Source organism: Acanthochromis polyacanthus, chromosome 23, assembly GCF_021347895.1.
Source record: "Acanthochromis polyacanthus isolate Apoly-LR-REF ecotype Palm Island chromosome 23, KAUST_Apoly_ChrSc, whole genome shotgun sequence".
NCBI classification, from domain to species: Eukaryota; Metazoa; Chordata; class Actinopteri; family Pomacentridae; genus Acanthochromis; species Acanthochromis polyacanthus.
The window spans coordinates 25,777,124-25,793,881 of NC_067135.1; the positions used below are offsets into that span (position 1 = coordinate 25,777,124).

The 16,758-nt window shown below is 37.5% G+C and overlaps 2 protein-coding genes across 2 annotated transcripts in view; one reads left to right on the forward strand and one right to left on the reverse strand.

The window, feature by feature from the left end:
* LOC110972494 (golgin subfamily A member 6-like protein 22) overlaps positions 1–16,758 on the reverse strand; it is a 104,713-nt gene that overhangs the window by 20,799 nt on the left and 67,156 nt on the right. The window contains exons 2-3 of the mRNA XM_051943940.1: positions 956–1,142; positions 750–863 (exon numbers count right to left, since the gene is read on the reverse strand). The gene's annotated coding sequence lies outside the window, so the exon portion shown is untranslated. The remainder of the gene's footprint in view (positions 1–749; positions 864–955; positions 1,143–16,758) is intronic.
* Positions 12,134–15,713, forward strand: LOC110968615 (low affinity immunoglobulin gamma Fc region receptor II-like). The gene is made up of 4 exons (XM_051943947.1): positions 12,134–12,274; positions 13,746–14,006; positions 14,099–14,344; positions 14,447–15,713. Exons 1-4 carry the CDS (start codon positions 12,232–12,234, stop codon positions 14,593–14,595), a joined length of 699 nt encoding a protein of 232 aa, XP_051799907.1. The 5' UTR covers positions 12,134–12,231; the 3' UTR covers positions 14,596–15,713.

The window sequence follows — 16,758 nt, forward strand, 5'->3', positions numbered from 1 at the left end:
GACAGATTGACCCTGTTGGTGAACTGCATCCAAAATTATGTCTCCTAAATCAGTGTGATGATCTGAGCTGCTGCTGCTCTGCGGTCTGGACTCTGTCTGATGATCCACATCTTCAGATTTACTTCCATCCAGCTGAGAAAAAGACAAACACACAAAGATCAGACATTAAAGTCTGATCAACTCTGAGCTGCTTAAATCTCTGAGTTTGTTTTTGTGAGGATGTTTCATCTCATAATTCTCCAGCTGACAGACAGAAAAAGCTGATCTGTTTTAGATATTTGGTGTCTCAGACTTGATTTGATTTCATGTCAACAAATCGACAACATGTGGAAAAAATTAAAACAAAACCATTGTTTTCAATGAATGTGTGAACCTCTTTCTGATCTTTCATTTGCACGACTTCATGTGACATCAGCTTCTCTGCTTCAGGTTGAGAGCTGTTCTTCTCTTCTTCTTTTTCAGTTTTGTCCCCAGTTCTTTTGGGTTCTGTGCAAAATGAATGCAGTAGAATCAAAGGATGAACATTTTATAACAGCACATCAGGCATGTCAGTTTGTAATGTGTTATAAAAACGAGACATTCGACTTATTAATCATATGTGAGTTTTTTTCTCACTCTATAACACATAGAATATATATTTTTAATGACATATAATTAAATCGACACAACTGTACATCACATATAACTATTTTCATTGATGGCCTTTAAATTGATGTTTAGTTGAAATGTTCATTCATTTGAAAACTTACTTGTTCTGTTTCTTCTCCACAGGAAAAAGCCAGATGCTAAAATAAACACAATGCAAACAGACAAACTAACAATGATGGCAACAGCAGTACTGAATGGGATTACGAAGAAACCATCTGAAATGATAAAACACAAGTCATTTGAACAAAGTTTGGCATTTTGAAGATGATTACATCCTTCAAGCTCGTACATTTCAAACCAAGTCTACCTGGAACATGGATCTCTGTCTCTCTGCTCTGCTTGATGTTGTTCTGCTGGACTCTGCAGGTGAACTTGTTGCTGTGTTTCTTCTCCACAGTCACTCTGCTGCTGACAGTATAGAGGTCATCAGGACCTCTGACTGTCTCTGTAGGTCCAGCAGAGAGGAGGTTTCCATCACCGTCCAGCCACAACAGCTCAGGCTGTGGATACCAGCCTGCAGACTCACACTGTAACTCCACTCCTCCTGTGTATCCATCAATTCCTGCTAAACTGACCACAGGTGGAGAAGCAGCGCCTGATCATGGACAGAAGGAAACATGAAAACAGAACTGTCAAGATCATAGAGAATGAAGCATTACATTATTAAAAGTTCAAAGCTACAGATAATGTATAATATCAGTGGAATATCAAATGATTCTAAACTGTGTCGTCTCTCAATAGTTGCAATATTTTTAAGTTAAACTGTGAAGTATTTGCTCTTCTGTTCAATCAAAACCAAACACTTGACAAAGACTGTAACAATAGCTGAGGCCGCAAAGTAGAAAGTTAATTCAACAAAAGGGTATCCACCTGTGATCACTTAAATTAAACCGAGTACATTGATTTCCAGTCAGACTGACTGCATGAACATGGTTCTAAACTGAGCTTTCTCAGTTCTGGACTTAAGGGTTGACTCTGTGTCTTCATCATGGCACCACATGGAAAAGAACTGAAAAGATGAAGTGAAAAATCTGACTGTTAGTGTTCACAAAGATGTAAAAAGATCCAAGAAGATCAACTGAAAATCAGTGAACCACTGTCAGCAGTAATCAAGAGGTGTAGGACAACCCATAGTTTCACTAGAACAGAATAGAATAGAATATCCTTTATTAGTTACAAAGTGTCAAATTGACAGCAGCAAGGTGACAATAAGAAAAGCCAGAAAACACAATTATGAATTAAAGAGGTGAGGTATAAGCACTACATATACAATATAAATGAAAAATATGAAGAACAGAGATACGATGCAGACTACAAGTCTGCAGAAGATTGAAGAAGAGGAATATTCCAGGATGATGACCAAAATCAAAATGTGCCATTTCAGTAAAATTACTCAAGTCTTTACAAAATGCCTCAAAATCTGTTTATAATGCCCTGAAATGTGTTTATATTGTATCAGAATGTGTCAAAATGAATCAAAGCTCATACAGAATGATTTAGTATGGTCTAAATGATTAGAAATTTAAAAATTTGTTCATAACTGGGGAAAAAAACTGTCGAAACTAGTATAAAGTGTGTGAATTGACTCAGTCTTTTCTCAAAAATGACTCAAAATTGTCCCATAAGAGTAGCTGGAAAAAAAATTGTCTGCGAACAATGGCAGAAGATCTCTGCAGAAATTTGGTATCCAACATGATGAGAAGGACTGAAGTCTGTATCGGTGAATAGAATAGAATAGAATAGAATAGAATAGAATAGAATAGAATCACTTTATTCATCCCCAAAGGGAAATTCAGTTGTCAGGGTTCTTATCTGTTTAATTTTGAATTGAATAGCCTGACTGCTGATGGCAAGAAAGATTTCCTAAATCTTTCGGTCTTGCAGGGATAGGAGCCGTCCACTGATGTATGAACTATTAAAAGCACAAAATATCTGGATCTCGTAATGACTTTTGCTGCATTGAGTTCCTATTGTGGGATACATATTTTTAGCATTACTGAATCTCAATTGCGAAAGTTTTGCAAATACTCCACGGTTCAACTCATCCAAATACTGTGAACTGGTACAGTTTGAATCATTTGACAGCGATACTGCAAACTTGTTTATGTTTCATACTCCACAGAAATATTTTTCTAGAGGCATAAAAACAAAGCGATGGACGTGCATCATGAGAAAATACAAGTATCTGTGTACTTACCAACAACTAGATGAACGTTAGTCTGCTTTTCCAGTGTTGGAATATAACAACTGTATGTTCCATTATCAGAGGGTGTCACTCTGTTGAGTCTCAGTGAAATGTTTCCGTGTTGCAGCTCCTCAGTGAACAGCATTGTTCTTCCCTGAAATGTTTTGTGTTTTTTACTCTCAAGTTCCAGACCAGAGCGCCACACATAAACAAATCTGGGTTCCAGATCAGGTCTCGACCACTCTAACGTCATTTCTGTCAAATCCTCAGCAGGTTCCAGATGACATGGTAAAATGATGTCATCACCAAGTGTCGCTATGATTGGCTGAGATGCACCAATCAGTTGACCTGCAAAACCAAACATTTCTTTTAACGTTCATAAATGAGCAACGTAAGTTTCTTCAGGATGCTCCATTAAGACGATGCATTATTGATATTGTTTGTCTCATACAGTTGGGACCATGTTTATCATGACAGTCTTGAGTGTACAATGACTCCTATAACTCTGAATTTTCAAAGATGAAATCACTGAAACTCATGCATCTTTTTCATAAAAAACACAAAAATCATGCATTTTGGTTCTTTAATAGATTTATTATATTCCTTTGGAAATTTGACAAAATCTCATTGTCAAAAACATAAATATAGTGACTTGAATTATCAGTTTTTGTGATGTAGAAAGTTGTGTTCATCCAGTTTTCTTAGTGGCATGACCCTTTAACTTGTCATGAATGAGTATGACTGACTACAGTTGCTGACTCCTCTGAGCCAGTTTAAAGAGAACCATTAGATCCACTCATTGGACTCTGGAAAAATCACTACAGTGGGAACGTCTGAGGAGCTCAGCAAAGGCATGAACAAGCAAATCATTGACTTGAACAAGCCAACAAGTCACTTGGTACCAATTGAAAACAACTTCAAATGCAAATATCATCTGTTTGTCAGAATAAAGTTCATGGTCCAGTTGTGTTACTGCCACCACCAGGAAGAAAACACACACTATCACCTGCTGCTGAGAGACCATTATTCAGGATGGTCAAGAGTCAAGCAAGAATCATCAGAAAGCAGGTGTGAATGAATGAGAAGCTGCTGGAACACAGCTGTCAGTGTCCACAGGGTTTGACATCAACATGAGCTGAGAGGATCCATGAAGAAGGAAGTTCTTCCTCTAGAAGGAGAACCTTAAAGCTCCACTCAAGTCTGCTGCTGATCACATGGACAAAGAAAAGACCTTCTGGAGGACTTCTTTAACCCCAAGAACACCAAACCTACCGTCCAGCATGGTGGTGGCAGCATCAAGTTCTGGAGTTTTACACAAAGTAAATGGAATAAAGGAGAAGGAGGATTACCCCCACATTCTCCTGGAAAACAAACTGAGTTGAACTGTACCAGTTCTGTTCAGAAGACTCAAAGAAAATCAGAAGATTAGAGCTGTAAACCAAAGAATCTGATCTCTGAATTGAAATAGACATTTAACCAAATATTAGCATTGCTATAGCAGATTTTGTCATATTTCCAGAAAATCTTTACTAAATCGATGAATGAATCCACATATATTATTGTTTTTTTTACATGCTATACATGGTCTTTACAAAAGTATAGAAACTTTTTCTGGTGAAGAGGGTTTGTAGCAACTGTATCAGTGACATACTGACCTACACTAGGATTGTATTTGTGTGTAATTTACCTCTACAGATGTCTGTTAGGAGGAGATGGACAACCAACACACTGAGAGTCCTCAGATGAGATGTGAGGAGGGGTTCAGCCAGCATCATGGAGCTCTGAAAATGAACAGAAGTCAGTAAAAACTATGCAGTTAAATATACAAACAGCTTTTGACTAAGTCTTACACATCCGAAATAAAGTGATTTGTCAGCAGACGTCAACTCTGAGTTAGTGACATGTACACAAGGTTGTTCATTCCAACAGTTTTACCTTTATCTGAAACAGATTCTCTCATTAAAAAAAAAAAAAAAAAAAATTGCCTCTGTATTGTAGTTTTAATTTCATGGTCAACTGGACTATTTATCGGTGCCAGAAACGGTCAAAACTGACAAATTGGTCAGTGTTTTCACCACTTATCAGCAGTTCTGATCTTCATGTTGACAAACAACAAATACAGACTCAAAAGAAGTGGAAATCAGTATAAATCAGATAAATGCACCTCAGTCACTACAACCATTATTTTCCCCTTCAAATTGGGGAAGTCTGACAGAATAGTTCTGTTGTTTCTCTCTGGTCAAACTTATCACATTCAAATATGCTTCAAACAAGATCTGGAATTTTTACATTTTTTTAGATTTTTTTCTCTAGGCTGCGGTCACAAAAAAATAAAACACATCTTTCATTTCAAACACATTTTTCTTTGCTCTACTTAAATTGCAGTTAATCTATATCCCCATCATCTATTATCCGTTTGATTAACAGCAGCTCTTCTCTTGATGTGTGCTGACTTTTTACTTTCACTTTTGACCCACAGTTTGCTCTCTCCTGTCTGTCCGTCCATTTTACACTAAAATCACATCATACTTTCACTTTTGAAGCTTAAGACTTCAAAGCATGTCCTTTATTGAATAGAAAACATTTTTGAAGCTGGTTTATATGAATATTTTAGTGCACATGATCAGTCAGTGTCTCGGTTCATTCCTGCGACAGTAAAGACCCCATATGAGTAAACAGGTTAGTGTTGAAACCAACAGATGTCCTGTTAAATTGCTCAAAATCAAATCGTGGTAGAAAAGAACCACAAATCGGTATGCAGACCCAACTTTAACAAACATTTCTGATGTGTTTAATATGAAATATAAGCAGTGTTAAAGACGGCTTACCTGTGGATCGCTGCAGTCACCTCATTATCTGACCAACCTCTGTCAATTATTGATGCACACATCTTTTACTTTGACCTTTTTATCAGCTGCTCAGTGAGTTTGTTTTGCTAATCCTGTTACAGCTCATGATTTTAATTATTTTAGTGCCGTACTTTGGCTTTATATTTACATTTTATATATTATATATTATATATTTCTCCAACCCGTTATTTAACTGATGATATACTGACAGGCAAAAGACTAAAGTTTTCTGAGAAATAAGTTTAACATTAGGTAAACTTCAAGAAATGTTGCCTACATCTATCTACTGTGGCTGTAGCTTTTACTAACAGTTGATGTTTTTTCAGGTGAAGTTTACAACCTGCAGTCAAATCTGTTTCTTTGTTGTAGCAACGATAAAGATAAGCAGGTCAAAAGTTGTTTTTAATACAGGAGGCTGATCCCAGGTAAAGTGACAAAAGCTGTTGTGTGAACAGTTCTGAATATTACAAATAAAAACCAACCACAATATGATACACAAAGATTTGTTCATATCATCACAGAAGAAAAGGTAGTAGATAAATGATCTCTTGCCATAAGTTTTCCACTTCTATCACCTCTTCAAGTTCACTGCTGCATGAGAAAACACAAACACACAAACTTTTACTGATGAAGAGACATCTTTAATTTGGAAATCTTAAATCTGTTTTTTAAATGAAATAATTTAGTATTCTTTGTTATACAGTAGTACAGTAGTAGTGATTCAGAAGAAAACAGTAAATAGAGGACAAAAAAGGTGGTTAAATAGTTAAAGTGCAAGTAGGGAGTCAAGTAACACTACAGCACATCTGTAGAGAAAATCGCAAACATGAAACACATGTGAGACAGTTTCTTATCCCAAACATAGTAACAATATGTCAGAAAGTCCAAACTATATTTTACTATTGAAGGTATTGATAATAAAAACACACACAGTAATATAATAAACATAAATAAGATGTTCTCCTTAGACTTCCATTCTGTTTTTTATGTAATATTTTCTTGTTCTGGCATTTCTTTGTGAAATGCCAGAACAAGAAAATATTACAATAGCAGCAGAATGATGATTAACCTCAGATGTATGAATATAAGGTCATTAACAAAAAAATAAATCCACTTATAAAGGTCAGTCTTGAGTTTCTAATGACTCCTAGAACTCTGATATTTTTCAAATGGAATCACTGATTGCATAGGTTTATTACTGGTTTTCTGGGAAAACAAAAAAAAAAACCTACCAGTTTCAAAAAGAAATGCAAGAATAAAATAATATTACAAAATAAATACAAAACATCAAACAATACAAACTTCACCAAACTTCTAAATTAATATAAATTGTTAACATATATTTTCATGTGTTGTATTTTTAAGAGAATTAAAAGACGACATCATCTTGTTGCATTCACAGCTTGACACCGATGATTCTCCAGTTTATCCCACTCTCAGTACTTGGACTTTGGCATCATTTTGTTCCAGCAGCTTCTCTGCATTGAGCAGCAGTTCCCTATAAACTGTGTGTCTCTGCTGTATTTTTCTGGTTAGTCTCTAATAAATATCCTTTTCCTCTAAATATTTCCTGTGAGTTGTCATGTCATCCCTTTGTCTGTGGCCTCCAGTGACCAAGACTTCATCTTGTTTTCAGCCATTTCTCTTTCCTCCTCAGTGATGCGATTTGTCAGATTCTGCAGTCCGGCATCACTCAGTGGAGCCTTCACATCATCTTTTGAAGTCAACGTGTACTTTCCTTCACCTTTAGTAGAGAAAAGATATGAAATTAAATGAGCACGTAGAGACCGAACCATGTGAGCTGCTATATTGCATAACAGCATCTGTATCAATATTAGACATTTTAGAAATGCTACACAAGAGGAAAAAATGTTGAACTCACAAGTTAATTTCCACACAGCAAAGAAAGCTATAATGACCGACACAGTTCCAACAGCCAAACCAGTAGTGATGGAAACAAACAGACCTGATGGTGCACTAAAGAAGTCACCTGAATGGTAAAACAGACAATAATGGGGTTAAGATTAAACAAATAGCAGCTTAAAATCTGAACAAATGTGAGTTCAGAAGTGATTCCTACCTGAAATTCTGATCTCTGTCTCTCTGCTCTGGTTGATCTTTTTCTGCTGGACTCTGCAGGTGAACTTGTTGCTGTGTTTCTTCTCCACAGTCACTCTGCTGCTGACAGTATAGAGGTCATCAGGACCTCTGACTGTCTCTGTAGGTCCAGCAGAGAGGAGGTTTCCATCACCGTCCAGCCACAACACCTCAGGCTCTGGATACCAGCCTGCAGACTCACACTGTAACGCCACTGAGCTGGAGGAGCTGTCAGCTGCTACCAGGGAGATAACAGGAGTAGACACAGCTCCTGGTAATGAGAGAGAGGACATAACCTTTAGTTTTGCATCTTTTCAGACGTCACATTTTGGTACCACTGCTACTCAATCATTGTTACCTTGATAATAAAAAATAAATGTATACAATTACATCCAGACTGAACAAAACTTTTGTTCTGCACTGCTGCTTCTTTCTAAGTTAAAATTATCTGAGATTTTGTGAATTTCTGTTGTGTCAAAAGCTCATTCTCTTTTCTGAATTTATGGTCAAATGAAACTTCAAAATCCTACAACCTAAAAATCAAAGTTACTTCAATGGATCTTCATGTTCAGACACTGTGTGACTTACCCACTCTGAGTTGGATCAAAGCTTCCTTCTGGACTGAGTGAAGGATGCATGTGTAGTTTCCTGCATCTGAGAGTTTCACTCTAAAGATTTTCAGTGAGACGTTTCCATTCATCAGCTGATCCACAAACAGAGCTGTGCAGTAACTATAAGATGGATTTTGACTCTCAAACACCAGCTGTCCATGTTTGTGAACATAAATGTACTTTGGGTCCAGGTCAGGTTTGGTCCACATCAGCGTGTCATCGCTGGCAAAGGTGGTACGTTCAAGACGACACGGGAGAATGACATCATCACCAGCCAATGCAGTGATTGGTTGAGGTGAACAAACCAGCTCTGACTGCCCTGTAGCTGGAAAAGAAAAACAGACACAACGACACCATGACCCTTGACAGATATTATGTCGACCTGCCTGTAATTAAAGCTTTCCAGCTGAGGTTCTCTTCTTATTAAATCTTATTTAAATTTAGTTGTCATCCCCACTGAAAAACCCCTCTTGTGCAGCGTTTCTCTGCTCTTTGTGCACATGCAACACTTGTAACACTCGCTGAAAGTCACATTTTGTTGACACCATCTGCAACATGAGCTAGACCTCCTACATCCAGTCTAAACAGAGAAGCGACAACTTGGATTGCATTTTTGGAGACGAGGAAGAAGTCGCATGGATCTAAATCTAGCCAGAAGGGCAGCTGGAGAGTGATGACTGTCGGTGTGACCAAAAAAAATGTGTAATTTTAATACTGTGAGCAACTTTTTCACAAGCTTTCACATTGTTTTCTGGGTCACAGATGTACAGTCATGAACAAAACTTTACATCCACTTGTAAAGACCATATACAGCATATCATGTCAGCCTTGAGTTTACAGTGAATCCTACAAACGGAATCTGTCAGGAGTGCTGCCAAGAACGGCAGCCAAATTTCAATCACATTAAATCATTTAAATCAGCTCATTGTTTTTAGCATGTACATGTATATTAACATTATAAATCAGTGCCTATAGGACTCATGGTTGTGATAATCTGTCCATGAACAATGTTACAGCTACTGCATTGGGTTGGATGTCCACTCCTAAATCTGTACAAACTTTTCAACTACAAGCTACAAAATACTTTAGTGATTTTAGAAAAGAAGCCACAAAACATCAGACACTCAATTATCTAGAGAAGATCATCATTTTACCTGTGACAACTGGAGGACTATGAAGGAAGAACAGCCAGAATCCCAAACAGCAGCGGCACACACTCATTTTTCTCTGTGACCGAAGATGAACAAAGACACAAGTAAAAAAACAAAAGTCACAACAGGTCATAGCATTGTGATAAAAAGCCACAGGATTATATTTGTGGTTAGTGTGGATTTAAAACTGCTGGATGTTTCAGTTCTTTGGCTGGAAATGATATTTTATAAGACAACCTCAGTGTCACATCTACAGTAATAGAGTTGAAGCTTCTACTATCTTTCTCATTTAGTTCAAACATCACTGATTTCTACTAAAAGTGCACATAATAGTCAGTCAATGTATAAATTCAATGATTTAAATCATGTCTGCAGAAACAATTCAAACTCAAATGTCAGCGCCTTGGTTTTAATTCAGTATGTTGACTTTCCTGAGACACAGATCAAGAGCTGAAAGCAGCAACAATAATTAGCTCTACTTAAATTTCAGTTAATACAGTATGTCATCATCATCATATATCCTCTGTCTGATTAACAGAAGCTTTTCTCTTCATTCATTCTGACTGACTCCTCCGTCAGCACACACATATCGGTATCAGTCATGATACTGATTCTTTCACTTTTGATCCAGAGTTTGTTCTCTCCCATACGTCGGTCCATTTTACTCTAAAATCACATCAAACTTTCACTTTTGTAGCTTTAAAGCCCCTTGGTGAATTAACAACATGCTTTCAAGTTGGTTTATATCAATATTTTAATGCACGTTAGAAGCCAGTGTCTCTGTCTGTTATTAGACCGTAAAACGCCATGTAACAATGAACAGTTTAGTGTAAAAAAAACCCAACAGATGTCCTGTTAAATTGTTCAAAATTAAGTTTTTGTAGAAAATAGCCACAACTTGGTATGCAGACCTAACTTTACCAAACTTTTCTGATCTATTTAATATGAAATATAACCGGAGTTAAAGACGACGTACCTGTCGATCGCTGCAGTCACTTGATCATCTGACCAACTGTAAATCATTGACAGGTCTTTACTTTGACCTTTTATCAGTTGCTCAGTGATTGTATTTCCCTTAGAGCAGTGGTTAGGCCTTTATGTAGGTCAACACGCGTCTCTATGAGGGATACCTGCTGCTACTTTTCTATCAAAAACTAAAACAGACAAATGGTCAGGAAATAATTGTTGTTGCTTTAACCTTAAAGAAGAACTGAAGCACTCAGTCAAGTTAGAATAATTCACTGCATGTATTTCTACTCTGATCAGAAAGTATAAAACAAACATGAAAAATGCCAGCATATAAAAGGAAAAAAACGATTCTTTTAAATCTTCCTTCCAAAGGGCGTCAATGTTTGCTAGTGATGCAAGTTTAGAGACACAACAGTAAAAGACAGACAGATCATGGACAATAAAGACGGTGAAAGATGATCATCAGAAGACTAACAGCTTGTTCTCTCCTGTCTGTCCGTCCATTTTGCATTAAAATCACATCATACTTTCACTTTTCAAGCTTAAGACTTCAAAGCATGTCCCCTTTTGAATAGAAAACATGTTTGAAAGCTGGTTTATATGAATATTTTAGTGCACATGATCAGTCAATGTCTCGGTTCGTTCCTGTGACAGTAAAGACTCCATATAAAAGCAAACAGCTTCGTGTTAAAACCTACAAATGTCCTGTTAAATTGCTCAGAAATGTTCTTAGGGAAGAGCCACAACTCAATATGCAGACCCAACTTTATACATCTTTCTAATGTGTTTAATATGAAATATGCAGTGTTAAAGACGGCTTACCTGTCAAATGCTGCAGTCACCTGATTGTCTGCATCTGTTTTCTGTGGATGTAGCTTTTGTAAACAGTTGATGTTTTTTCAGGTAAAGTTTATAATACGCATTCAAATCTGTTCCTTTGCTGTAGCAACCAAAGATACGCAGGTCAAAAGTCGTCTTTTACTGCGGGAGACAGAAGAGAACCTTTGAACTACTGTTACATCTATGAATTATATTTTTATTCTGGGTTTGTGGGAGTGGAATTGAAATAAAAGTGACTTAAAGGGGGAGGACAGAAAACAGAAAGATGAGAATAAGGAGGACATGTGATATCTGTGAGAACCCTCAGTGATGATTACTGGTTATTCTCCTGGGCTTTTAAGCTGAGTTTGAGCAAACTTAACCTTAATTTATGGCGGAGATGTCTTTAATTTCAACATGAAGCAGATGGAAACACTCACCTTATCTTTAGGTTTACTTATTTCCACTAAACTATGAGCCTTTATTATGAAGTGAGAAATCAATTGAACCATTTTAAGTTGTGAGAAAAGAGTCCAGATTCTGTTTTCAAGCGACTTCAGAGCTAAGAAGCAGATGTGTTTGTGTCTCAAAGCAAACTAATGTGGAAATGGCATTAGAAAAGACATGCAGTGAAAGGTTCATGCATCAGACATGCGCACACTTGAAGCCTCGTTGAGTTTGACCCCTCAGCTTTGGATTATTCTTAGAACCAAGCTGCACAGAAACAGGAAGTTTCCGCCTGCAGTCTACTGAGGCTGCGTTTCAGCCTAATGCTCAGTCTGCAGGACGGCGACATGGAGTCCACAGCTCTCTGCTTCACACCCAGTGAGTCCTTCTCTTCCTGTTCTTTAGAATATTCCTGCAAATAGAAAAATAAAGGAGTCTGTTTCCTTTTTCCAGTGATGCTTGTGTTCATTCTGCTGGATGCAAATATTCAGTGCAGTGGTAAGTAGCACATTTTTTCTTTTTATCTTATTGCATTTCTGTTCTTTGCATCACGTAAAAGTTTTCTTTACAGCGTCACCAAACCCTAAAAGCTTGACAAATGTTGATCTAAATCATCATATCACAGCTTGATTGCAAAATTCTTCCCTTTCACATAATTTAATCTGAATTTAAATCGGCTTGATTTTCACTTTTAAAGCCGTTAATTCCAAAAACACCTCATTGAACAGCTGTCACGAGGAGCTGCATTGATATTGTGCTTTGTATGCTGGACTTTATACTTTTCTGGTGTTGTTTATTGAACTTCAGGGGCAGTTTTCTTTGTTTAGCTGTACGAGTATCAAGGCGCTAAGAATGGCAGCGTAGGTCTGAATGTTGTTTGACTGTCTTGGTCCAGACCTTTATGTATTGTCTTGAAAACCAGTTTAAAAAGAAAACAGACACTTAAAAAAGTGATGAAATTTCCATTATCTTCTATGTTTAGCATTGTAAATATCACAGCCGGTGGTAGCATTTAACCTCCTGAACCTCAAAACCCACTAATAAGTTTGAAAGGCTTGCTGTATTTTTCTAAATTGCTAGATGTGCACCATTTATCAGCCAGCAATTCTAAAAATCTACCAATTTTCAACTTCTCCAAAGTCTTGTGTGATGAATGATGTCCTTTCTGTAAGGAAGCTAAAAGCAAATCCAAGCTTTTAATTGATATATTTCATGGAAATCACTTTAGAAATTTGAAAAATAAACCATTTATATCAGATTCTATAAAAGAAGCCGTGACTCCAGCCAACTGTGACCATCAGTCAGAAATTCAGAGTTTTAGGTGGTGACCAGAGAAACTGAAATAAAATAAAACTTAGTGCATCAATAAAAATAAACATATCATGGCTCAAAAACAGGAGCAAGTTGTTAGAAGATACATTCAACATCTTTCTACAGCGATAAACAACAAGTTTGTAGAGGTTGTAAAGTGTAAATAATTGAATATCCATTTTATATAGAGCTTCCATTTATATGCCTGGAGTTCAAAGGGTTAAGTCAATGTATTGTTTAGTTAATCCCAATTCTACGAAGAATTAGTGGCTTTAGGGAAAAAACAGCTGTAAGAATCAACAATCAGAGCAAAATTGAAACTTATTTCCCCTGAAAATATTGCTGTTTATGTATTTAATGCTATCCAAAAGAATTTTACTCATTTTGCATGTTCTTTTAAATGAAAATAGTGACTTTATTTGACCACAAGTTAAACTGCTTCTGCATAATTGGAGACAGGGAATTTCCAGTATGTCGGTTTAAAAAAGTTTAAAACCATGATGTGAACTCATTAGTAAGAAAATGACTGAAAAACTAACCTTTGAAATCTAACACAGAGCATATGTTTAGAGTGGTGAAGGTAATCCACTCAGCATAACTGGTCCAGCAAGTATTTAGACTCTTGTCTTGTTCAACTGTTTCCGTCTTTCTGTCTCAGATGCAGCTTTTCACGTCGTTCCAAACCGACTGCAGCATTTTCAGTTTGAGTCGGTCTCTTTTCACTGCGAGGGTCTCCATGGCTCCACGCAGTTCAGAGGAATCAGGAAAACTGAGGAATTCACTTCAGAGTGCAACATTAAGAGGACGTCTGAAGGTTCCTCCTGCACCATTGACAGAGTTTATCCAGGAGACAGCGGAGCTTACTGGTGCGAGACGCAACTGGGCCACAGAAGCAACGTTGTCAACATCACCGTCACCGGTAGGTTTGAATTTATATGAGAAGTTATTGATGCAAGATGTTGATGGGGTCCAGATTTTCCAATTTGCCTCCTATAAACCTTAATTTCTCAGCTGGTTCTGTGATCCTGGAGAGTCCCGTCCTCCCTGTGATGGAGGGCGACGCTTTAACTCTTCGCTGTCTAACCAAGAAGACGTCTTCTGATGTGGCGGCTGGTTTCTACAAAGATGGACTCCACATAGGGAGCAGCTCTACAGGAGAGATGATCCTCCACAGTGTTTCTGGCTCCGATGAAGGACTCTACAAATGTCACATCTCTGGCATTGGAGAATCCCCTCAGAGCTGGTTGGCTGTCAGAGGTAAAAGAGGAAAGTAAAGGAGCTGAACTTATCACCAAACCAACTGATGTTGAATTTCTGTCAGAGTGATGCTCATTGTTGTTCTTGCTGTCATCTTTGCAGGTCTTCTCAGAGAGCCTCGTCCCTCCTCAGATGACTCCATGCAGGTTTTGTTTGTCCTGAGGACTGTTTTCACCGTTCTGCTGTTGTCTCTGCTGCTGCTGCTGGTGGGACTTCTTCACTTTGGGAAACTGAGAGTTACAAAGAAATAACTGGACAAACATATTTCTTGATCTGTGTTTTTCAGGTTGTTGAATGCGGATTTAAGGTGTTTGCAGTGAGTGTCGTTGGACTTTCTCATGTTTAAAAAGACGAAAAACCGCAGAGGACTGATACACGCTGCTATTTTTTCCTCACTTGTTCTGAGTTTTGTTTTAGAAGCGGCATTCACTGCAACTAAAACGAGCTTTTCAGACAAAACCACACGAGCAAATGTTCGCTCTCTCGTTTGTTGAAGAGACACTCAGGAGGCTTTACAAAAATAGCAGATATGCCCTTTCAGGCTTGAATAAAAGGTTAGAAAAGCTGCTATCATGCTAAACACACTGAAGTTACTGCATCATTAAAAGGCTGGTGTTAATGGTTTTAAAGGCTTGGTGAGTATTTTCATGAAAAAAGAATAATAGCAAATCAGTTATGCATAATCCCATGGTTCTGTACAAGAGCAGCAAGAGTTTTATTATATGACATACTGAGGCAAACGTAAAGCCCCTTCCTGGTAATCTGATGGCAGATTTTTCTGTCTTAGTAAGTCAAACCCACTAACATTTCTGCGTCACTTTTGACAATCTGAAGTGCATACAGTTGCATTAACAGAGTGACATGCAAAAGTGACGTACTTAGAGTTAATTGGTGTGATTTTAATAGTTTCTCCACAATTAGGTGCCAATATTCATACAAAAAAATCACAGAAAAAAAGGCACAGTTACGTCCATGACAAACTCAAATGTCCATAAAAATACAACTTAGCTACTATAAAAATAACTGAGATTAATGAGATTCATTAAAAATAAATGCAATGCAGGTCAAAGCTGACAAGAGCTGAAGTTGAATTTGTTGCTTTGTTGTTATTGTTATATTACCTGCAGCATCTGATAATGTCTATATTTCTAACCGATGGCGACAGGATGGATCAGAATCAGATCGACTACAGGTAAATAACATGTTTCACAGCAGACGTCTTCAGTTTGGAGCTTCGTCTGAGGATATTTTGATTTAACTGTTGCTAAAGAAGCTGTTAAATTGTCATCGCATGTGGACAGAATTTTCAACTATGTGCAATCTTCTGTTCATTAGTGCGGTTTTGTATATTATACGTCACTTGATGCTCTGTCAAGTGTTCAGCAGGGTCTCTTTCTGTCACTGTGGTGCCGGGGTAAAGCTGTAAAGGAACAGGATAAAAAAGGTTGTAAGTTAATCCAAAGGCTTCTTCAGTGAAGAAGCCTCTTGGATGAGAGGTGAAACGTCTTCAATGAACTTTCTTAAAGTCCAGTGGATTGATTTAAACTACTTTGGATAACCATGACCTGGATGAATGAGACCCTACACAGACGTAAGTTTATCTACTGGGCCACCAAACTCTCAATTATTTGGTCGCTGTGTTCATCAGAAGTTGCTTTGATGTCAGAGTTCAGTTTAGTTCAGTTGTCATTAAAACATGTTAAGAACATGGTGGAATAAAATCTGTTACCAAGTCCAGCAGCCTAAATATGAAATAACATTAGTAGTAAAACAGCCAAGATATGGCTATAAAAAATATGTATCATATAATAGGCAGAACGGCATGAAAAGCTTAGAGCATGTTACATCTTTAAGGACTTTAATGTACCCATATGAAAGTGAAAATTTAATACCCTTATCCCAGAGCACTAGAGATAGTAAGAGTTGCGACACTCCTGCTCTCGCAGCGGGGCGGTCACGTGGTTCATGTAAGCCTGAATAGTTCCAAACAGGCAGCGCTGTCATTTCCTTCTATGGGACTGAGAGCGGCGATTTCATGGTAAAAAAGGAATAAAATCACACCTCCAAGTACTTGTTTGATTATTAATTCATTGGAGTATGTATGTAAATGTCAGTTTTACATTTTGAGCCGTAAGGTGACATATTAAAGACACTTTTGGGGTTTTGGAGGTAATGTTTCACATTCGTGTTAGCATGGAAAATCGACTTTTACACAGAAATGTAAGACGATTGAAGAGGTTAATTTTTGCCCAGCTGGATTATTGTATTTCCAGACAATGTCTATATTTCTCTGATTCACTTACCCGTAGTCTGGGAGTTATTGAAAAGCAGAGTAACAACAGTCCATTCAGCAGATAGTGTCCAGCCACTTCTGATGAGGCAGGAGTTGACTCACTATAACCATTTTAAGACAT

What these genes read in the sequence shown, in the direction of transcription:
- LOC110968615 (XM_051943947.1), top strand. Translation starts at nt 12,232, where the DNA reads ATGCTTGTGTTCATTCTGCTGGATGCAAATATTCAGTGCAGTG. An exon ending in TGTCAACATCACCGTCACCG is followed by an intron (nt 14,007 to 14,098) that starts GTAGGTTTGAAT and finishes TTAATTTCTCAG; the next exon opens with CTGGTTCTGTGATCCTGGAG. An exon ending in GAGCTGGTTGGCTGTCAGAG is followed by an intron (nt 14,345 to 14,446) that starts GTAAAAGAGGAA and finishes TCATCTTTGCAG; the next exon opens with GTCTTCTCAGAGAGCCTCGT.